This window comes from Prionailurus bengalensis, chromosome E3 (genome assembly GCF_016509475.1).
Source record: "Prionailurus bengalensis isolate Pbe53 chromosome E3, Fcat_Pben_1.1_paternal_pri, whole genome shotgun sequence".
In the NCBI taxonomy this organism is placed as follows: domain Eukaryota; kingdom Metazoa; phylum Chordata; class Mammalia; order Carnivora; family Felidae; genus Prionailurus; species Prionailurus bengalensis.
Window position 1 is genome coordinate 41,612,583 of NC_057357.1, and position 23,146 is coordinate 41,635,728.

At 43.6% G+C, this 23,146-nt stretch overlaps 1 protein-coding gene across 3 annotated transcripts in view; it reads left to right on the forward strand.

Moving 5' to 3' along the window:
* The first annotated feature begins 1 nt into the window (after position 1).
* Positions 2-23,146, forward strand: part of LUC7L (LUC7 like) — a 45,993-nt gene continuing 22,848 nt past the window's right edge. The window contains exons 1-5 of one of the 3 annotated variants that reach the window (XM_043561174.1): positions 161-328; positions 9,119-9,344; positions 10,209-10,279; positions 11,258-11,352; positions 17,671-17,769. In XM_043561174.1, coding sequence (XP_043417109.1) covers positions 17,674-17,769 — 96 coding nt within the window. In that variant the 5' untranslated portion in view covers positions 161-328; positions 9,119-9,344; positions 10,209-10,279; positions 11,258-11,352; positions 17,671-17,673. Of the gene's footprint in view, positions 329-9,118; positions 9,345-10,208; positions 10,280-11,257; positions 11,353-17,670; positions 17,770-23,146 lie in introns of all 3 variants that reach the window. The other 2 variants (XM_043561172.1, XM_043561173.1) reach the window with 2 other exon arrangements.

A 23,146-nucleotide genomic window follows, 5' to 3' on the forward strand; every position in this document is an offset into this window, starting at 1 on the left:
CGGAGGCGGAAGCGCGCCGACCGGCTTCCGACGCTGCGGCGGGCCGCTGTGGAGGAGCAACGGGTCGTGGCCGCGGCCCGGCCGAGTCGAGTGGGCCTGGGGCCGTGCGTGGAGCCGGCTCACGTGGGGGTCGGGCGCCGCGGCCGCGCGGGCCTCGTGGGTCCCTGGCTTTGAGGTGGGACCTCCCGTGGCTTTATTCTGCCTCGTCGGGTTTGAGTATCTGTGCACACGTTCTGCTGGCCACGACGTTTCCCCTGCAGCGCCTGCTCTTGCCGTTGCTGCACTTTTTGTGCGGCTTCCTCTGTGGTTTCGTTGCGCTGGGTTTAGGGTAAGAAGCCTCCGCCCTTGATGCGCGTGGTGAATGTCGCCGTTGGCGTCTTGGTGTTTATGGTGCCTTTGGTGGCCACAAGTTTCTATTTTAATATAGAAAAATGTGTCAATCTTTTATGATTAGTGCTTTTTGTGCCTTGTTTAAGGAGCCCTTCCCTACCCCCAATAAGTCTCCCCGTTTTTTCTAATGGTTTTAAAGTATTCATTTTAACATTTAAGTTTTAAACTCGATTTAGAATAGATTTAGTGTGGTGTAAGGAGGTAATTTCATTTTCTTCATCACTTGGGTAACTTGGAGTTCTAGTGACATTTATTGAGTTAGTGTCTCTTTTCCCCAGCAATGTGCAGAGGCACCGGCCATATTTTTTAAAAATCTGGATATGCACGAGTGTCTTTATTAATTAATTTCATCCTAATGCTCACAGGAGGTGTTCTGGATCAGATAAGATTTCTTACTACTTACCCCCTTGTAATAATAAGCATGTTGAGTCCCTCACACCTCCTCCTTCCAAGCCTTACCCCCCCAGGGAAATACAAGGATAACCAATGGAATTTTTTCTTACAGGAGTGGCCCTGCAACATAGGTGAGGGATGAGGAAAAGTAACTCTTCTGCTTTTATTAAGGGGAAGAGGTAGATGCCCTCCTCCCCTCTAGAAAGGGGTCTCCTCCCTCCTCCAGTCCTTGTAAATCCATGTAAATGAGTTTCTCCAGGGGCCAGAGAGCCCTACTGTCTCTTGTCTAGACTTTTAGGACCTGGAGCTGTCTCCAAGTTCCTGGTTCTCATTCCTTGAAATGTAAATAACTGGAAAGAGGACACTCTGTTCCCCCCAGTACCTAGGCACCTAATCCAAGGTTTAGCCACTTGGCTCTCTCAGAGAGATACAGGAAGTTATACTTCTGGAGCAGAGTAATTAACTGGACAAGTAAATGCTTGCAGATCGAATTCTCAATTCTCATGTAGGTGAAGGGTCTAAGGAGACCAGGGCTTTTTACAGGAGCACTGGGAACTCGAGGGAGTTTCCCCATAGCTTCTTTCTGGGACCTTTACTCTGTTAGTGTTCTCTCCATCTTTGTGCTAAAGAGAATCTCAGTTATACAATTTCAATTACAGTGTCCTTATAATAACTCGTGATATTTAGTTGGACAGATACCTCCACCTTTTTCTTACGTTAATGAGCTTTAGCCATTCTTGAGGAAAATTTTACAATCAGGCAAGTTTAACAAAGTAACTCCACAGGGTTTGTTTTTTGTTTTTGTCTTTTTTTTTTTTAATATGTTTTTGGGGGGGATTTTTTTTTCAACGTTTTTGTTTATTTTTGGGACAGAGAGAGACAGAGCATGAACGGGGGAGGGGCAGAGAGAGAGGGAGACACAGAATCGGAAACAGGCTCCAGGCTCCAAGCCATCAGCCCAGAGCCTGACGCGGGGCTCGAACTCACAGACCGCGAGATCGTGACCTGGCTGAAGTCGGACGCTTAACCGACTGCGCCACCCAGGCGCCCCTAGGGTTTGTTTTTTTTTTTTAATGTTTATTTGTTTTTGAGACAGAGAGTGCGAGTAGAGGAAGCACAGAGAGAGGGGAACAGAGGATCCAAAGCAGGCTCCATACTGTCAGCACAGAGCCCAGTGTAGGGCTCAAACTCATGAACCTCAAGATCATGACCTGAGCCGAAGTCGGATCCTCAACCGACCGAGCCACCCCGAGCACCCCTAGATAGTGTATTTTTAAGCAAGAGCACAGACTGACCATCCACTTAATTTAAGCTCTCTGTGATGCCTTCCAGTAAGATATTTTATTTCCAGCATACAAGTCTTTTGAATCTTTTGTTAGATTTACTCGTAGGCATTTTGTGGTTCTCAGTACTATTGAAAATGGTGTCTTTAGGGGCACTTGGCTGACTCGGTCACAAGTAGAGCATGGGACTCTGGATTTCAGGGTTTTGAGTTCAGGCCTCATGTTGGGTGTAGTGATTACTTAAAATCTTAAAAAAAAAAAAGAAGAAAATGGTGTCTTTAAAAAAATAATGTTTTTCATTGTAGTTGTCACATGGAAATAGTGTATACCTTTCTGTAGAGGATGCTTTTAGTCAACAGGCTTGAGCAGTGGAAACTTGATCAAGGTGAAAGGGCCCACTGCGACCACCACCAAGTTGATTGCAAACAGACCATGCAAACAGTCTTGTTAATAATGCAACCCACCTTGAAATTGCCTTAGGCCCTAACTGACCAATAACAACCAGGCACAGTTCCTAAGATTACCCAAAAAGGGAAAATTCCACACATTCCCATACTCTCACTCCACCTGTGGCCTCCACCACCTCCCTTGAAGACAGTCTCTCCTCTGCTGTCCCACCTGTTGCTCCCTTGTGGTGTATTCAACAAATTCAATAAACTTCTGTCTCTTTTGTTCTGCTTTGGGTGAATCTTTTATTTTTTTGAGACATAGAAAGGGCGTGTGCAAGGGGCAGGGGGAGAAGGAGAGAGAGAATCTCAAGCAGGCTCCAGGCCCAGTGTGGTGCCTGACTCGGGGCTCCATCTCATGATCATGATATCATGACCTGAGCTGAGATCGAGAGTCAGACCCTTTACCTACAGAGTCACGCAGGGGCCCCTTGGGTGAATTCTTTCACTGCCTGTGCTACCGGCCCCTACCTTATTGGGATGCCCCACTTGTGGTGGCCCCGTCTGATCAGGAGACCCCACATTGGGTCCATACATTGGTTTGTGTATTTATTTACTTAAGTGTTTATTTAAATAATGTTTATTTAAATGTTTAAATGTTTATTTTTGAGAGAGAGAGAGAGAGAGTGTGTACACATAAGTGGAGGAGGGGCAAAGGGAGAGGGAGACACAGAACCTGAAGCAGGTTCCAGGCTCTGAGCTGTCCGTGCAGAGCCCCACACAGTGCTGGAACTCACGAATTGTGAGGTCATTGCCTGAGCCAAAGTCGGACCTTCACCAACTGCGCCACCCAGGCGCCCCTCCATACATTGTTTTTTAACCAGCAACCATGTTAAATTCATTTTTAACGTCTTTTGGTGGATTCTTTTGAGTTCTCTATCAACATAACCATCGTCTGAAAAAAGACGATTTTGTTTTTTCCTCCTCAATTCTTGTGTCTCTAATTTCTTTTTCTTGCTCTTCCGAGCTGACTGTGACATAGAAGCAATTGTGGGCATCGTTGTTTCTAGTTTTAAAGGGAATACTTTTTTAAGTTTATTAATTTTGAGAGAGAGGATCCGAAGCACACTCTTAAGTACCAGCTCAGAGCCTGACCCGGGCCTTGATCACATGAACCGTGAGATGATGACCTGACCAAAATCAAAAGTACAACACTTCACTGACTGAGCCACCCAGGCGCTCCAAGCTAATTTTTTATGCACCAGCTTTAAGATCATCATAAATCTTACTTTAATTGATTATTTTATTTGAGAGAGAAAACATGTGCATGCTCACAGGAGTAGGGGCAGAAGGAGAGAAAGAGAATCTTAAGCAGGCTCTGAGCCAAGCCTTGACTGAAGGCTCAATCCCATGACCCTGGGATCATGACCTGAACTGAAATCAAAAGTTGGACACTCAACCGACTGAGCCATCCAGGCACCACGATAAATCTTACTTTAAATTTCTTCCTCAAAGAATACATCAGGCCCACATAGTTTTACTGGTGAATTGTACCAACTTTTAAAGAAACAGATCATTCCAATGTTATACAAACATCCAAAAAATAGGGAAAGATTAAATTTGAGGTCAATTTAACCTTGATATCAAAACTAGAAGAGATTAGTAAAATAAAGTGACCTTATAATCCAATTATAAACACAGAGGCAAACATCCCAAACAATATCAGCAAATGGAATCTAGCAATATGCACAAAGGAAACAAGCCATGAGCAAATTGTTTTATTCCAGGAATATAAAGACCATTTATCATTAGAAAGTTCATGGCATTTACTACATTAAAAGCTTAAAGGAAAAAAACAAAACCATCTCAAGATATGCTGAAAAATCAGTCAATAAAATTCAATGCACATTGATGTAAAAAGTTTTAGGAGATTATGAATAGAAGGAAACAGGCACCTGGGTGGATCAGTCAGTTAAGCGTCCGACTTCAGCTCAGGTCATGATCTCCTGGCTCACAAGTTCAAGCCCCATGTGGGGCTCTGTGCTGACAGCTCAGAGCCTGGAGCCTGATTCGGATTGTGTCTCCCTCTCTATCCCTCCCAACTCACATTCTGTCTCTTTCTCAAAAAAAAAAAAAAAAAAAAAAAAAAAAAGAATAGGAGGTAACATTGCTAGCTTGTTAAAATAACTACCAAAAAATCCTACAGGAGCAAAAATAGGCAGGAATTGAAAGTATTCCCTTTAGAGGTGCCTGAGTGGGTCAGTTGGTTAATCATCTGACTCATGATATCTGATATTGCAGAGCCTTCTGGAGACTCTCTCTCTCTGCCCTACCCCCACTCATACGTGTGGGCGCGCGTGCTCTCTCTCTTTCCCTTTCAAAATAAATAAATAAACATTAAAAAAAAAAGCTTAGGGATGCCTGAGTGGCTCACTTGGTTAAAAGTCCAACTTCTGCTCAGGTCATGATCTCGAGGTTTGTGCGTTTTTTATTTTATAAGTGGGCTCTACGCCGAGCACAGAGCCCAACATAGGGCTTGAACTTATGATCAAGGCTTGAGCTGAGATCAACAGTCAGACAGTTAACTATACTATCCAGGTGCCCCTCTACTTCTTATTTTTATTTAGCTATTTTTATTTATTTGTTTGTTTATTTATTTATTTACATTTATCCGAGCCCAATGTGGGGCTTGAGGGGTTTGAACTCAGGACCCTGAGATCAAGAGTCACATGCTGTACTCACTGAGCCAGCCAGACACCCTATACTGTATTGCCTTTTTCTTTTTTTACCTTTATTTATTTATTTTGTGAGAGACAGACCTTGAGAGGGGGAAGGGCAGAAAGAGAGGGAGAATCCCAAGCAGACTCTCAGCACAGAGCCCGACATGGGGCTTGAAATTGCAAAACCGTGAGATCATGATGTGAGCCAAAACCAAGAGCTGGACACACAACCAGGTGAGCCACTCAGGTGCCCCACCATACTGCTTCTTAAATAAACTTTATATTTTGGAATAATTTGACAGAAAACTTGCAAAGACAATAAAAGAGTTCCTGTATACCTTTCAGTCAGTTTCCGCTAAGATTAACAGCTTCCATAACTATGGTACATTTGTCAAAACTAAGAAATTAATATTAGTACTTCATGATGAACTAAATCACAGACTTTATTCAGTTTCACCAGTTTTGCCACTACTGTCCCCCCCTTTTTTTTCATGTTTATTTATTGTTCACAGAGACAGGCAGGGTATGAGCAAGGAGGGAGCAGATAGAGAGGGAGGCACAGAATCTGAAGCAGGCTCCAGGCTCCGAGCTGTCAGCACAGAGCCTAACATGGGCTTGAACCCACAAGCCACAAGGTCATGACCTGAGCCGAAGTTGAACACTTAGCCAACTGAGCCGCCTAGGCACCCCACTACTGTCCCTTCTCTGTTCAAGGATCTAATCCAGGCTGCCAATTTGCATTTAGCCTTATTATTGTTATTATTATCATTATTATTATTTTAGAGAAAGAGAAAGCAAGTGGTAGAGAGGGGCTGAGGGGGAGAGAGGGAGGGGGGAGAGAGAGAATCTCAAGCAGGCTTCATGCTCAGCACTGAGCCCAACAGGGTATTGATTGATTCCAAACCCTGGGATCATGACCGAAGCCGAAGTCAACGGTTGGGCACTCAACCAACTGAGCCATGCAGGTGCCCTTACTACCTTTTTTAAGGAAGATTTTTTTGAGATTTTATTCGTAAGTAATCTGTACATCCAACATAGGGATTGAATTTACAACCCTGAGATCAAGACTCCCATACTCTACCAACGGAGCCAGCCAGACACCCCTAGCCATTTCATTTTTAATTTTTTTCTTTCTTATTTTCGAAAGGGAGACGAGATGGTGCCTGCAGGGGTGGGGAGGGGCAGAGAGAGGGAGAGGATGTGAAGCAGGCTCTGTGGTGACAGCGGAGAGTCCAATGCCAGGCACACACTCAGGAACAGTGAGATTATGACCTGGGCTGAAATTGGGCGCTTAACTGACTGAGCCACCCAGGTGTCCCTCATTTTTAATTTTTATTTGTCTCACTTTTCAATACCTCTTGCATGCTTCAGGTTGATTAACTTTGTTAATGTTCTTGTTCCATTTTTTCCCATCTACCTGCCTGCAATTTTTATAATCCACTTATATTTTTAAAGTGATTATCCTTGAAATTTTACAATGAATATTTAATTTAACCAAATCTAAATTTAAACAATTTTTTTTTTTTTTTTTAAATTTTTTTTTTTTCCCAACATTTATTTTATTTTTTGGGACAGAGAGAGACAGAGCGTGAACGGGGGAGGGGCAGAGAGAGAGGGAGACACAGAATCGGAAACAGGCTCCAGGCTCCGAGCCATCAGCCCAGAGCCTGACGCGGGGCTCGAACTCCTGGACCGCGAGATCGTGACCTGGCTGAAGTCGGACGCTTAACCGACTGCGCCACCCAGGCGCCCCTAAACAATTTTTTTAAGTTTATTTATTTATTTGGAGAGAGAGAGACAGTGTGTGCATACATGGGAGCGAGGCAGAGAGAGAGCCGAACTGGGGGCCTTGATCCCACGAACGCTGAGATCATGACCCGAGTCGAAGCCAAGAGTTGGAGGGGTACCTGGGTGGCTCAGTTGGTTAAGCTTCTGACTTTGGCTCAGGTCATAATCTCCTGGTTCTTGGGTTCAAGCCCCCCCATCAGGCTCTGTGCTGTCAACTCAGAGCCTGGAGCCTGCTTCAGATTCTGTGTCTCCTTCTCTCTTTGCCCCTCCCCTGCTTGAGCTCTCTCTTCTCTCCCTCTCAAAAATAAATAAACATTACAACATTTTTTAAATAAATATTTATTTTTAAAGATTTAGTTATTTTTATTTTTTTAGAGAAGGAATCTTTTTTTTTTAAGTGTATATATTTTGGGAGAGAGAGAGAGTGTGAGTGGGGGGGGGGGACAGAGAAAGAGGGAGAATCTCAAGCAGGCTCCATGCTGCCAGTACAGAGACCAGCACGAGGCTTGAACTCACAAACCGTGAGGTCATGACACGAGCTGAAATCAAGAGATGGAGGCCTAACCACCTGAGCCACCCAGGTGCCCCAAGAGAGAATCGTAAGCAAGCTCCTGCTCAGCCCAGAGCCTGACATGGGACTCGATCCCAGGACCCTTGGATCACGACCCAAGCTGAAATCAAGCGTTGGGACACTTACTGGGCTGAGCCATGCAGGCACCCCAAGGTTTTATTTTTAAGTAATCCCTACACTGATGTGGGGCTCGAATTCATAACTGCAAGTTCAAGAGTTGGCATGCTCCACTGACTGAGCCAGCCATGTGCCCCTATTACTCTTTTGCTAAATCCCACAAACTAATATTATTATTATCATTTTATACAGGCAGTGTTTTTTCAATTTTTACATGTTCACTTTTTTGTTTCCCATCTGCCATACTATAAAGCAGCTTGTGCTAGACTTTTGAGAGACGTGATCTCTGTACAGAGAGAGAGGCCATGTGGAGCATTACAGAGGAACCAGACATATCAATGAAGCTTTGGACCTTAGCCCAGTTCCATACAAGCAATTTTGTGAATTCGGCCAACACCACCTAGAGTAGTAGAACCTAGGCCCAGCTAAGCCCTGCCTGAATTCCACAGAATGATGAGAAATAATAAATCATCTCTTTTACACCACTAAGTTTTTTTTTAAGGTTTTTTTTTTTTTTCAATGTTTATTTATTTTTGGGACAGAGAGAGACAGAGCATGAACGGGGGAGGGGCAGAGAGAGAGGGAGACACAGAATTGGAAGCAGGCTCCAGGCTCTGAGCCATCAGCCCAGAGCCTGACGCGGGGCTCGAACTCACGGACCGCGAGATCGTGACCTGGCTGAAGTCGGACGCTTAACCGACTGCGCCACCCAGGCGCCCCCACCACTAAGTTTTTTAAGTGGCTTGCTATACAGAAATAAATACCTGATCTGCTTTACCATGAAACATATTTCTTGATATGAGGCAGTGTTGTGCAGGATCCCATGTCAATGAATCAGGCATTCTGCAAGCTTTTGGATGTGTGTGCTAGTGTAGAGGCACTGTTGTCTGTTAAAACAAACACGTATCTGTGTAAGTTGACAGTTCCATAGGGATGAATCACTGTCCGCCTAGAGTAAAAAGGATCCAATGTAATCAACCTACCTTCATGTGACTGGCTGTTCTACTCAAGGAATAGTACCTCATGGCCAATCTCTGGTGTGGCTGGAGCTAGAATAGAATAGCCTTGGTGGATGGCCGACTGACCTCACAGATAGACTGCCATAAAATTGTAATCACAGAATCTAACATTAATACCAGGCTTGACTTAACTCTCACAAGTCATAGGACAGGCACCATTAGAATCCCCATTTCACAGTAGAGAAAAACTGGAGTCTGGGAGTAAAAGGGTTTCGTCGCCAGCAAGAAAACACATAAGATGTATTTTTTCGTTTTGTATTGTCCATATTCATATTATTTTATTGCAGTTTAGTCCCAGTAGAACATATAGGTCTTGGGCCCTAGAATAAAATCAGGGTGGGGACTTTTTTGGCTTCCCCTTTTGGGCAACTTGTTTGGACCCCTCCCACCTGTCTCTTACGGGGCGGAGTTTCCTTCCTTATCCCGCCTTAGAAACTACATTTCCCAGCAGGCTCAACACCGGCACTGACGCACTTCCTCCCGGCGTCCCCCGCGGCGGGAAGGAGCTAAGTGGGCTCGAGGCCGACGCGACCAGCGTTCGTCGCCGCTGCCGCCACCGCTGCCCGTGCGCTGAGAGGAGTCGTCGCGGCCATCCCTGCCGCCCTCGCCGGCCATCATGTCCGCCCAGGCGCAGATGCGGGCCCTGCTGGACCAGCTCATGGGCACGGCCCGGGACGGTGAGTCCGGGCGACAGGCCTGGCGAGGGGCTGGGCAGGAGTGAGGCGAGGCCGCCGGGCGGCCTGAGGCGGGGGCCGCGACCGTCTGCGCCTGCGCCGGGCACCCTTCCCTCCCCCGCGCGCCGACCGCCGGCGCCGGGCCTTTGTCTGAGCCGGTTCGCCTTGGAGGCGGCCGCGGCCGGGCCTTCCCTGGCTGGCGATGGGTCCCCTCCCCATTTGCGGTTGCGACTTTCTCCCTGGCCGGCGCCGCGCGACTCCTTCCCGCTCCCGCGGCCCCGCGCCGCGAACCGGGGAGTCGGCGGAGGGCTGGCGCCAGCGTGGGCTCCAGGTCGCTGACAGCCGGGTGGTGGAGCTCCTCCGAGGCTCCTCGGGGAAGAAGCTACATACACCCGAGCGAGCCGGATGGGCCTTGAAACCCCCGCCGTTCCTCTTCTGTACCAAGGGGAGCTGTGAATTGAGCTTTTCTAACGTGGGTTCCTGCCGAGTGCTTTTCCAGCCCCCTTTCCCCCTAGTCACACAGGAGAGCCTCTGTTCAGCCAGCGCTTGGCAGTCGTTAGGTAGGTCTTGCAATGATTGTCGTAGGGAGGAGTGAAAGATCATGATGGTTGTCTTCAGGAGAAAGGGGTTGCACCTCGCAAAGGTGTATACCTGCTGTGGTTTGTGTTTTCTTTTCTACTGAAGTAATGAAGTTGTAAGTTCACATGGACACATTCGCAGGGCTGTGCAGATTCTTTGCACTTTATTTCATAGGTGAATAAGTGCTCTTTTAGCTTTCTTTGTATATTGAGTTGCTTTTGAATTGCTTCCCATATTTTTATTTCATACAAACTGAACAATTGTGGCCCCTCTATTTTATTTATAAAGGTTCAGTGTATCTTTGCCTGCCTACATCAATCTGCAAGGGAGTTGCAGAAAAGCCTCATGTTCATCGAGCCGTGAGTCACAACCAATTTCTAAGCTGTTATAACAAAAAAGTGTTTGCTTTTTTTCACAAATAACTTTAAAAGTGTAGTTTAGAAAGAAAACATTTTCAATAAAAAGACACAACATTAATCCTGGATGCTTGCAAATCCTAAAATATATTCCTCCTTTAGTATTACACAGCTCTGTGGATACACAGATTAGCTTTAAAATTTGTCACATTCCACTTTGCCTTTACTTTTATGTATCATTCCCCTGACTTCCTTACTGCAGGTTGGGCAAGAAAACTTTTCCTTTAAAACTTTTCAACAGCGGGCATAAAATTCTGCAGCTGAGGTCTTGAAGAATGCAGATGGGTACAGTATGTGTTGGAACTCACAGTGTGTATTGACTAACCTAGTTCCTTTTTTTTTTTTTTTTTTTCCGGTATTGTCTTGTTAAAAGTGACTCCCAGGTGCCAACTCTCTTTTTTAAGGGTGGGGGTGACGGGGCATAGGAAGACTAGGTCTAGGTTATTTATCAGTCAGTGGTAGAGTTTGAAAGCTTTCTCCTTCATGTGACTTTGGGCAAAATACTGCCTATGCATTTGTCCATAGCAAAACGATAAGACTAATATGTAGCTTCTGTTGGTGGAGAAACTACCAGCTATAAGTCATATGTGGTGATTCATGGCCCTCTGAGTAGCATGGGTTTTGGTATCATTCCCCACATGTATGTGCGGGGTTAATGGCCTTTTGGTGCTCAGTCTCTTACTTCAGATTCCTTGACTTCTTTGGCACAATGATGGAGTCAGATCTCATTAAGTGTGATTCTTCATGATACATTCAGCATCAAAAAACATCTGTATTCCGCTCCAGTTGTAAATTATCTCTAGATCAGCTTTTCATTATATTTGGTAGTCTGCCAATCATCCAGGTGAATTGTTGTACCAGATATGCTTTTGTGTTTAACGTGATAATATTGTCTTATTTAAAACCACAAATGAATTTCAGGAGACGAAACCAGACAGAGGGTCAAGTTTACAGATGACCGTGTCTGCAAGAGTCACCTTCTGGACTGCTGCCCCCATGATATCCTGGCTGGGACGGTAGGTGTATTTGGGTTTGGGAGAATATCATCAAACACTCAGATGAGGGCTGTGCAGGCAGCGAAGGGCTTACAGCTTGAATTCTCTTTTCCTTTACCAGGCAGAAATCATCTATTGTCCTTCAAATGATAGACTCGTGGCATTAGTTTGGTGACATTTGATGTTATGAGACATATGTTATTGCTATAAAGTTCATTTTGTAAGTTAGCAGATTTTCATACAATCATTTATATGGAGATATTCATAACTAAGTACTGTGACTAGTGTCATTTGGCCAAACCTGAAAGTATGCTTCAGGTCAGCCTATACTTTGAAAATTCTGGGTTGGTTTGTTTTCACATCAGACATCTGGTAAATTTTTGGTACAACAAGGTACATTTCTTCCCCAAGTTTTTAGGGGTGTGTGTGTGTTGTTTTTTGTTTTTTGGTTTTTTTTGTTGTTGTTGTTGTTGTTGTTTTGTTTGTTTGTTTGTTTGTTTGAGAGATAGCAAGTGGGGAAGGGGCAGAGAGAGAGAGGGAGAGAGACAGAATCCCAAGCAGGCTCTGTGATGTCAGCAAAGAGCCCGATGTGGGTCTTGAACTCACAAACCGCTGAGATCATGACCTGAGCTGAAATCAAGAGCAGGATACTTAACCCCCTGAGCCACCCAGGTACCCCCCAAATTTTTAGATTTTTAAAAAATCAGTTGGTTTAACACTGAGGTTTTAGCGTTTTGTTTGAATATGAGTTTTAGGCTTGTGTTATGCTACCCTCTCAAGAAATCAGTGCATGCTCCAGTGAATATAAACCCTAAAGTTTTATGTTCACTTGAGACAACCCAAACAAATAAATGCTAGTGTTACGGAATGTATGTTTCTTCAGAGTCAGATAGGATCGAAAAAGACTAAAGAGTGGACAATTACCTGCTGTGATTCAGCTACTTACAGAAAAGGAGTCCGATAAAGATGACCACCATTTTTATTTTTTATTTATTTTATTTTATTACTATTATTTTTTTCAATTTTTTTTTTAATGTTTGTTTATTTTTGAGAGAGAGAGACAGAGACAGAGTGTGAGCATGGGAGGGGCGGGGAGAGAGGGAGACACAGAATCGGAAGCAGGCTCCAGGCTCCCGAGCTGTCAGTGCGGAGCCCGACTCGGGGCTCGAACTCACAGACTGTGAGGTCATGACCTGGGCTGAAGTCAGATGCTTAACCGACTGAGCCACCCAGGCGCCCCGACGACCACCATTTTTAGATTGCATAGCTACTTTATGGAATATAAAAACTGTACTCATTTTATTTTATATTATTTTTTCATTTTAAGGGTCAAATGTGCATCCACTAGGGAACATTTTCTTCATGATTACTTTTGTTATTACACTTGTGGGGGGAGCAGCCTGTGGAAAACCACTCATGTATTAAATTCTCAAGCTCACTCTTCAGAGAACAGAGAAGAAATGAATGTCAAACCCTGTGCTTTTGTTATCTGAGGTTTTACCTGTAGTTTGACCTGGGTAGAGATACCTTTTTCTGCTAATTGTTTTGGGTACCGTCAGTGTAGATTAATGGTTTCCAGTAGTTAAAAGTAGTTCAGCTGAAGGAAAATCCTGTTGGGGGGGGGGGGGGCATCACAACCTGGAGTTGTTGACTGATCTTAGTGGGAGAAGCCAGAAGGAGCAGAGGGGGATGGATGTGCATGAGTAACGCATTTCAGTACTTCGAGCAGGGAGGTCAGATCCCTGGGTAGCATTGTTCCTGAATGCCAGTGAGAAAAATAGTGAGAATGAGCACGTTTCTTACAAGTGTTTATCGTGGTAGGTACAGATTAACTCACCAGGTATTTATTGGACACCAGCTGTGTGCCAGGCACTGGGGAAATGGTACCAGTAAGACAGGGTCTTTATTCCAGTGGAGGAAGAGGACAGACATTAAATGGATAATGGATGGTTTTAGGTAGAGTGATAAGAAAGGCTTCTCCGGACATTGAATGGTGAGAAGGAACACCTGCACAGTTGGGGGTTATAATGCTCTGGGTGGAAGTTGGAACTGAAGGACAGTGGGAATGCTGCTGGTGTGTCTGAGGTGGGAGTGAGGGGGAGAGGCAGGCAGAGACTGTCGAATCAGATGAGTTATGAGAAGGCGTGGAATGAGCAGGGTCACTCCTGGGTGGAGTTGGCCAAGGGCGGCTCTGCAAGGGGAGTCTAAGAAGCAGCAGACTAAGGAGGAGGAGAAAACCCAGGAGAATCCATGGTACTGTGAAAATGCAAATAAACAAATGTCAGGGGCTGCTGAGGGACGACTAGGATGAGGGTTGGAAAATCGGATGAAAGTGGTTGTAAAGGTTGGGCCTCACTGGTGTGGACTGTATCGGAGTGGGAAGTGAGGGGTAGAGGTGAATGATGGGTCTTCTGAGGAGTTTGTGTTTTGTGTCAAATTATAATGGAATGAATGTGATTATTTAAAATATAGTGGCTAGAGGTGCCTGGGTGGCTCAGTCAGTTAAGCATCCGACTCTGGTTCAGGTCTTGATCTCACAGTTTCCAAGCCTGCTTGGGATTCTGTCTCTTTACACCTTCTCCGCTTATATCCTCTCCCTCTCAAAAATAAAACATGTAAAAAAAAAAATTAGAGTGGCTGAATGAAGGTGGTTATAACCTTCAGTCATCCATGGGCTGCTCCAGGCCCAAGTTGTTGCTCAGAACCATCTCCTGTCATTAGTAGGCCTGAGGCAAGGTGGAATGGATGTTACAGTTTTGTTAAGGCTATTGGGCCCTTGGGTGGCTCAATCAGTTAAGTGTCTGACTCGATCTCAGCTCAGGTCATGATCTCACAGTTCATGAGTTCAAACCCCGCATCAGGCTTGGTGCTGACAGTATGGAGCCTGCTTGGGATTCTCTTTTTCCCTCTCTCCCTCTAGTGTGTGCGTGCGCTTGCTCGTGCTCTCTTTCTCAAAATAAATAAATTTTCCCTCTCTCCCTCTGTTCCAATCCCAAGCAGCAAGAGCAATCCCTCCAATTTTTAAGTTTATTTATTTTGAGAGAGGTTGAGACAGTGCAAATGGGGGAGGGGCAGAGAGGGAGAGGGAGAATCCCAAGCAGGCTCCATGCCACCAGCGCAGAGCCCAACGCAGGGCTCGACCCCATGAAACCGTGAGATTATGACCTGAGTGAAAACCAAGAGTTGACGCTTAATTGACTGAGCCACCCAGGCACCTCAAAATAAATAAACTTGAAAAAAACAGCTTAATGGGAAAATACAGTATTGGTTGTTAAGTTTGGGAGAGTAAGATAACTGGAGGGAAGGTAGTGTAACTTGCCTCAGTGGAAGAACTTGTTTTCCACATGTTCTGGAAAGAGCCTTTAGTTCCCTGCCCTGTGTGTTTAGTTCCCTGCCCGGTGTGAGACCACTAGGAGGTAGCGAACACAGATATTTGTTCAGTAAAAAAGATCTGACAAGCTGGATTTAACAGCCATTTGAAATCTTCTGGAAGGGCCTAATGTGACATTGCAGCTCTGCTTGGTGTTCAGCTGCCAGGGAAATTAGCCAGTACTTTGTTCCCTCCTTGGCAAAGCTGAAAATACATAGACAGGGAGTAACCATGGAACCCAGCCCTGTCCACTGCTTGCATTAGCAGTGGCTGCCTGAGAGTTCTCACCCAAAGGAAGACAGCAGTGAATTTCTTCCTGTGTGGTTCACAAATGTCAAAATTTTCCTGACAATTAAAATTTTTGTTTTCTTAAATTATTTTTTATTTTTTGAGAGAGAGAGAAAGAAAGAGAGAATCCCAAGTAGGCTCTGCACTGTTCACGCAGAGCCCATTGTGGGGTTCGAACTCATGAACCGTGAGATTGTGACCTGAGCGGAAGTCAGAGGCTTAACCAACTGAGCCACCCACGCACCCCGTGACAATTTAAATTTTTAGAATGGAGGTTGATTTGTACTTAAGATGCTTAGTACTTAATCCTACGACCCAGCAATTGCACTGCTAGGTATTTATCCACAGGATACAAAAATGCTTATTCGAAGGGGCACATGCACCCCAATGTTTATAGCGGCACTAATGACGATAGCCAAAATATGGAAAGAGCCGAAGTGTCCATCTACTGATGAATGGATAAGGAAGCTGTGGTATACATACAACGGAATGTCATCGGATGATCAAAAAGAATGAGATCTTGCCATGTGCAACAATGTGGATGGAACCAGAGTGTATTATGCTAAGCAAAATAAGTCAGAGACAAATACTGTATGGTTTCGTTCCTATGTGTAATTGAAGAAAGAAAACAGATGAACATAGGAGAGGGGAAACAAAAATAAGATAAAAACAGAGAGGGGGCGCCCGGGTGGCTCAGTCGGTTGGGTGTTTGACTTCGGCTCCGGTCATGATCTCAGAGCTCGTGGGTTCGAGCCTGGCATCGGGCTCTGTGCTGACAGCTTCAGATTCTGCTTTGGAGCCTGCTTCGGATTCTGTGTCTCCCTCTCTCTCTGTGCCCTTCCCTTGCTCACACTCTGTGTCTTTCTCTCTCTCTCTCTCTCTCAAAAATAAATAAACATTAAAAAAAATTTTTTAAAAGATTAAAACAGACAGAGAGGGAGACAAACCATAAGAGACTCTTAAATACAGAGAACAAACTGGGTTGCTGCCTGGGGTGTTGGTTGGAGGGATGGGCGAAATGGCCAATGTGCATTAAGGAGGGCACTTACTGGGATGAGCGCTGGGTGTTCTACATAAGTAGAATGAGTAAATTCTATTCCTGAAATTATATTACATTACATGTACTGAAGGCTTAGTACTTCAGGTTTTAGTGTTTCCTCTGATGGTAGGTTTTCTTTGAGATACAGAACTTGCATTAGCTTTTAAGTATTCCTCGTGTTTGCCAGTTATTTGGCAGCTATAGTGCTTACCTTCTCTTGTGGAGACTATATTTTAAAAAATCGGATTGATACGTAAGAGTGAGTGAAGCAAAAGTTGTCTGCAGTACAGGGACAGCAATTCTATTTGCAACTTTGGCTTCTAGAACTACTATTGCCCTGCCTCTAGATGCCCCTGTGAACCAACATACGTGAGCTACATATGACTTCACGATAATAACAATGAAGGAGAAAAAAGGTCATCAGCATTTAAATGATCAAAATGAAGATCAAATGAAGATAAGCTCTACACCAGGGAGCCCACTGTTGGTTCTCACTGTTGATTCTAAAGGACGTTTCGTTAGTGAGCATGGCACGCACCTTCTGTGAGACTGCGGTTCAAGAGTTAGGTACCGCGAGACTCCCTAATTTGCCTAAGATGTTAAGGACTTTATAATCCACGAAGGTTTTGAACTCATTTTGGACATAGTTGTAGTTTGAGCTTACAGGAGGTCCCGGACTCCCATCATTCTTTGTTTGCTAGTTATGTATACCTGTGCTTTTGTCCCAAGTGCTTGGATTTCAGAGATGTCTCCTCATTGTGGTATTGGCTTTTGTTAACTTGCCCTGTCTGACTTGATAGCATGATCCTCAGCATACAAACTTTCCTTGTGCTCTCGTGATGGCCATAGGTGGAGGGTGCCATCACAGAGTCCCACACTCCGAATTTAGTTAAGGAGTGTGCCCTGTTGTTTGTTTTACATATGTGTACAACACATGATAGCATGTCACGTCAGGCTAATGTTACCGGTAACACAAATCATTTGTTTTAGTAAAAGAGCCTTTTGTGGCGCAATCTATGTCCCCAGTTATGTCAAGGGTCATTTACTAGGTTAGGAGAATGTTTGGAGGATTCTTTTGGCTCTGAATTGGCCTATTCTGCTTTATGCCTTCTGGTATACAAAGAGCTACACAAAACTAAGCGTTAGGTTCTGTTAGAATTGCCAAAACGTGATTGCTATCTGCTCTTGCCTTTTCCTTATCTCTGCACCCGAAGCATTGATCATCTTGAGTAGTGAGGATTATAGGAAGGAATGCCTAGAAATTTGTATTGATGGCATCTTGTTTTCTGGCCTTTTCCTTGCCACCTTCCCCTCCCCCATGCTGATATTCACTGAATAGACGTTTCTTCTATGACTGATGCAAAAATAAAACTAGCAAAAGCTAATTAATATGGTTTTCATTGTTACTCTGTTTCTGGCTTTGAAAGAGATACAAACCTTCACACTTAAATGCATACAAGTGTCACATAATCGTGGTGAAAGAAAAGTAAGCCTTCTTGGCTACGTATGGTTTCTTAATTTATTTATTCTAGTTTAGTATTCAAAGAGGTATTGTTTGTTTTGGTGACAGTTGAAACACCAGGTTATGTGCTTTCTACAATGAGTAGATGCTCATGTGTAAATTTTTGTTTCTTTCTTACAGCGCATGGATTTAGGAGAATGTACCAAAATCCACGACTTGGCCCTCCGAGCAGACTATGAGATTGCAAGTAAAGAAAGGGACCTGTTTTTTGAATTAGATGTAAGTTTTTTTTGGTGTTAATTCATCCCTACTGTGAAGAGCCAAATATCAACTAATGAGAATAACGTGAGATTTGTAAGTTATGAAGCAAAATAATTGAAGAGATACTTACTATGCCACCACTCTCCCTTAGAGTTAGAACATGGCCAGTATCATTTGGTCTCTACCTGTATGTCTGCCACCCCGACACTGTTGTGCGTTTCATATGTATCCTTTCCTTTTCAAAGTGTTTTTTTATTACGTATTATTATGATTCTTTGAACATTATATTTTTGCCTGTTTTTAAGCTTAAGAAAAATTGTTTCGTAATATAGATACTTGGTAATCTTATTTTTTCATTCAGTATGTCTCTTTTTACCCATTTTGTTGGATATGGTTTATTTTCATTGCTGCTTGACTATTCCCCAAACTCCATTCATTATTCACAGACAGGTTGATTCTAGGGTTTTTTTGCTGTTACAAACAGTATTATGAATGTTCTTGAATATCTTTTTGGTGCACACGTATTAGGATTTATCTAGGGTCTATTCTGAGGAAGGAAATTGCTGGCTTGTAGGGGATACATGTGTTGATCCTTGCAGGATAGTTCTGTAATGTCCTTTTTCTGTATGTTGTTTTTATTGTTACTCTGTTGTTGATGAAGCCATGATACCAGTTTATACCCCTTTAGTGTTAAATTTTTGCAATTGGTGGTAATAAAATGGAACTTTGCAACTTTAAAAAAAAATGTTGCCTCCCAAAGGAGCCCTTTTAGACCTTTATTCCTAATTTGTCTGTCCCTTGCCCCTCCATGAAATTTTGTTACCATAGATACCCTGCATATTAGCTTACGTGCTGTGGTCATTTCCAGGCCACAAACCATTGTGATATCTAAGATTTTTTTTCATCCTTTAAGCCGTTTTCACCCCTTTCTCCATTGAGAATGCAGGATTTAGAGTCACTCTATTTAAGTTTTTTCTTCTCTCTAATCATCCATCGCTAGTATGACTAGAGGTCAGTGAAGGGGTTTGATGTAGGGGCCTCTGAGGGGCTCAGTCGGTTGAGCAGCCAACTCTTGGTTTCGGCTCGGGTCATGATCTCACAGTTTTGTGAGTTCGAGCCCTGCTTTGGGCTTTGCACTGGCGCCTCCCTTTATCTTTGCCCCTGTCCCACTCATACACTGTCTGTCTCTAAATAACTAAAGGGTGGGGTGGCGTTGATGCCATTCAGAATGGTTTCTGAGTGAAGACTGGGAAGGGACAGAACTTGGTGTGAGGGAGTCAGGGAAAAATAAAACCCAAGGAAAGGCATTTCCTCCTCACCAAAGGCCATTTTGAAGGATGTATTATAACTTGAGTAAATTCTATTTAATCCAGTAGCTTTTAAAGTGATGAAAATTAACAATTCTTTTTCGGATTCATTCTTTAGCCACAGCGTGTTCTCAGTGTTGAATCTTGGAATTAACTAAAAATAAAAATGCCTTTAGCAACAGCTCACCTAACAGAAGAGGCTCAGAAAGGGAATTTTTCTGTATTGTGAGTTTCATTCTTCAGTAAACTGCAAATGCTTATGTGAAGAGGCCATTATCTTGGGATGTCAGGTTTCAGAAACTGGTATGTACACCAGTGTCTGTTTGAAATCTCAGTTTCAGCAATGTTTTCTGGATCATAAGTCTCAGCATTTCTGCTAGATTAGAATGTCCATGCATTTTTTTAAATGACCTGATGAATTTACAACTACGAAATAGATTAGTAGAAGAACTGGAAACAGGCTGAAACACGTAGTCATGTAGTGTATTTTGAAAGAGGTGTGTTCCGCCAGTATGGAGAAACTGGATTTGTTTTTAACGAACAGTAAACTATGTACCAACCAGTACATCCCAGGAGGATCCCCCAAAATGGATTTTGTTTTGTCATCTCGGTGCTATAAAGTCTAGAAGCTATAAGAGAAAGATGTGTGCATTTGTGTAAAAACGTAAAAATTTAGTGTATCAAAAATACCCATATGTGAGGTGCCTGGCCTGCTCACTTGGAAGAGCATCTGACTGCTGATCTGAGTCATGAGTTTCAGCCCCACGTTGGTTGTAGAGGTTACTAAAAAAAATTGCCTTACATACAGTGAGAATAAGCTGGGATAGAATATTTGCAGTGTGGATGACAACAAGCTAGTTCTATGTTAAAATTCATCGTAATTGACTAGAATGGTATTAGTGGCTCAATAGAAAATGGGTAAAGAATGGAAAAGGACATTTCCTAGCGGGCATCTAATCCTGTGGTAGGTGCTCTCCCTCATTCAGAACTGAAGAGATGAAGAATTAAGTAATCCTGATAATACACCTCGTGGGTAATTCAACATCTGAAGATGTGAAAGCACATCCCAGGATGGCCAGTTCTAAGATTATATCTCACTGGTAATACTTCCCATACGTACAAAGATAAATTTGTTCTGGAATATTCCTACAGCATTTGTAACTGTAGAAAACAGGAACCAAGTAGACTTCCTCAATAAGGGACTGGCTAAATCATAGTTGCTCTTTAGGATGGAATGAAGTAGAGCTGTGAAAAGAGAATTGAGTTAGTTCACTGTATCACTGAAGTGAATTTATCTGCAAGGTAGATTAAGTGGATAAGCAAAGTGTGATACGATGCTTCCATAGTGTGGTTTTTTTTTTTTTAAACGCTGTTGTAAATCGCATACAGTATTTAGTTGTTTGTGAGCTCAGTGCCTAATATGGGGCGTGAACTCATGACCCTGAGATTAAGAGTTGCATGCTCTACTGACCGAGCCAGCCAGGCACCCCTCCATAGTGTGTATTTTTTTTTTTTAACAGGGAAGGGTGGTGTACACTTGTTGACATGTTTAGATGTGCAGAGAGGTGTTTTAGAGATTATGAACACTCGTAACTTGCTTGGAGGGCTAGAGTGGGTCAAGAGACTTTTTTGTGCTATGAGAAAATTTATCACACATAGGAATTTTTCAGTGAAAAAGGAAACTACCCCTCCCCCCAACTCCTTAAAAATAATTTTTGATTTTACAGGTGGCTCAAATTAAAATGTTTGATGGGGCGCCTGGGTGGCGCAGTCGGGTAAGCGTCCGACTTCAGCCAGGTCACGATCTCGCGGTCCGTGAGTTCGAGCCCCGTGTCAGGCTCTGGGCTGATGGCTCAGAGCCTGGAGCCTGTTTCCGATTCTGTGTCTCCCTCTCTCTCTGCCCCTCCCCCATTCATGCTCTGTCTCTCTCTGTCCCAAAAATAAATAAACATTGAAAAAAAAATTTTTTTTTAATAAATAAATAAAATGTTTGATAGCCAGGGGATGCCTGGGTGGCTCAGTCGGTTAAGCGTTTGACTCTTGATTTTGGCTCAGGTCATGATCTCATGGTTCGTGGGATCAAGCCCTGCATTGGGCTTTGCGCCGACAGTGCGGACCTGCTTGGGATTCTCTCCCCCTCTCTCTACCCCTCCCCCATGCACACATGTGTGATTTCTCTCTCTCTCAAAATAAAAAACTTTAAAAAACTATGCTCTTGGGAACATATCTTAGGGATACGTGCAAATTTATACGCAAAAGATGCTCACTGCAACTTTTTTTTTTAAAGGGAAAAAAAGAGGCAGTAATGCAACTATTAATGGAGAATTAGTTATATAAATTGTCACGAAGTGCCTGGGTGGCTTAAGTCCATACAGTGTGCACCTCTTGGTCTCTGGGTTGTTAGTTCAAGCCCCACATTGGATATATGTGTGTGTGTGTATTTATTTAATCTATTTATGTATTTATTTTGTGAGAGAGAGAGAGAGAGGATCCCAAGGGGCTCTGCACTCTCAGCACAGAGCCTGCCTGACATGGGGCTCGAACCCACAAACTGCGCAATCATGACCTAAGCCAAAACCAAGAGTTGGACGCTTAACTTAGCCACCCAGGCGCCCCACAAAAATAAAATCTTCTTAAAAAAGAAAAAAATAAATATATTGTTCTGTCACACAGTGGACTGTTGTTCTGTGAAGCTAAGAAGACACCTCTAGGTGTTAGGGAGAAGAGGGAGATTTTACCTTAAAAGTTTCTTCATTAGTTTTAAGATAATGATGCCCATGCCCCACCTTTTGAGTTTTTAATTTATACATATCAACACTGGATGTAAACGGATTACTCTAAGTAAAGTAATTAAAAGTGGCCTAATTTTACGATACCGAGCTAAAATAACTTTTTTAAAAATGTTTTTTTCCTTTTGAGGAGCGGGAAGGGCAGAGAGAGGGAGACAGGATCCAAAGTGGGCTCTGCATTTCCAGCAGAGAGCCCGACGTAGGGCTTGAATTCATGAAACTGAAAACTGTGAGGTCATGATCTAAGCCAAAGTCTGATGCTTAACTGACTAAGCCACCCAGGTGCCTGTAAAATGACTTTTTTTTTTTTTTTTTTTTTTTTTAGCATTTATTCATTTTTGAGAGACAGAGCGTGAGCAAGAGAGGGGCAGAGAGAAAGGGAGACACGGAATCCGAAGCAGGCTCCAGGCTCTGAGCTGTCAGCACACAGCTCAATGCGGGGCTCAAACCCACGAGCTGTGAGATCATGATCTGAGCCGAAGTCGGATGCTCAACTTATCCACAGAGGCGCCTCGCCCCTAAAATAACTTCTCATCTCCTTAGTTTTACAGTATAAACTTTTTAGGGAAGATAAAGGCTTTTCTCAAAATACAGATTTGTTACGTTAATTTGATGAAAACCAATTTTTAAATCTCTTTGGTAGGTAATACATGTTTACTGTGGGAGATTCCAGAAGTCTAAAAGGCTCTGGTGAAAAGTCTCCCCTTTCTGTGACCAGCCATCCAGTAGCTCTCTCTGGAGGTCACTTTGATCTTTTAAAGATAGTTGATTCAAGATGAACAGATAGATTTATCAGAAAGGCTAGTTGTGGTACTTCTTGTCAGAATTGCAATTTTGAGAAGCAGAACCCCTCAGAAGCTTTTTGGCCAAATATGGTCAGTATGCTAATTCTTGCTGTCCCTGTTCTGCTGCTGCCCTCTGAAGACCTGATGGTGGTGCTGGCCTCCGAGCCTGTCGTTCGGCCCCTGCACTATCCGAGCCGGAGGCCTGGGACCAATGGCTCCCAGGTGCCCATCTTGAGGTTGGTTTCTGGCAAGGCTGCAGTGTGGTGTGGTCATCACTGTTAGGAGATGAATACGGGTTTCATTGTCATAGGTTGTAAACCACCTCTAATCCATGATTTGTTCTGATTTTTCTTTTTTTTTTTTTCTTTTCTTTTTGAGAGAGAGAGAATGTGTGTGTGCAAGAGTGGGAAACAGGACAGAGGGAGAGAGAATTTTAAGCGCAGAGCCTGATGTGCAGGTCGATCTCACAATCCTGGGATCATGACCTGAGCCAAAATCAAGAGTCACATGCTCA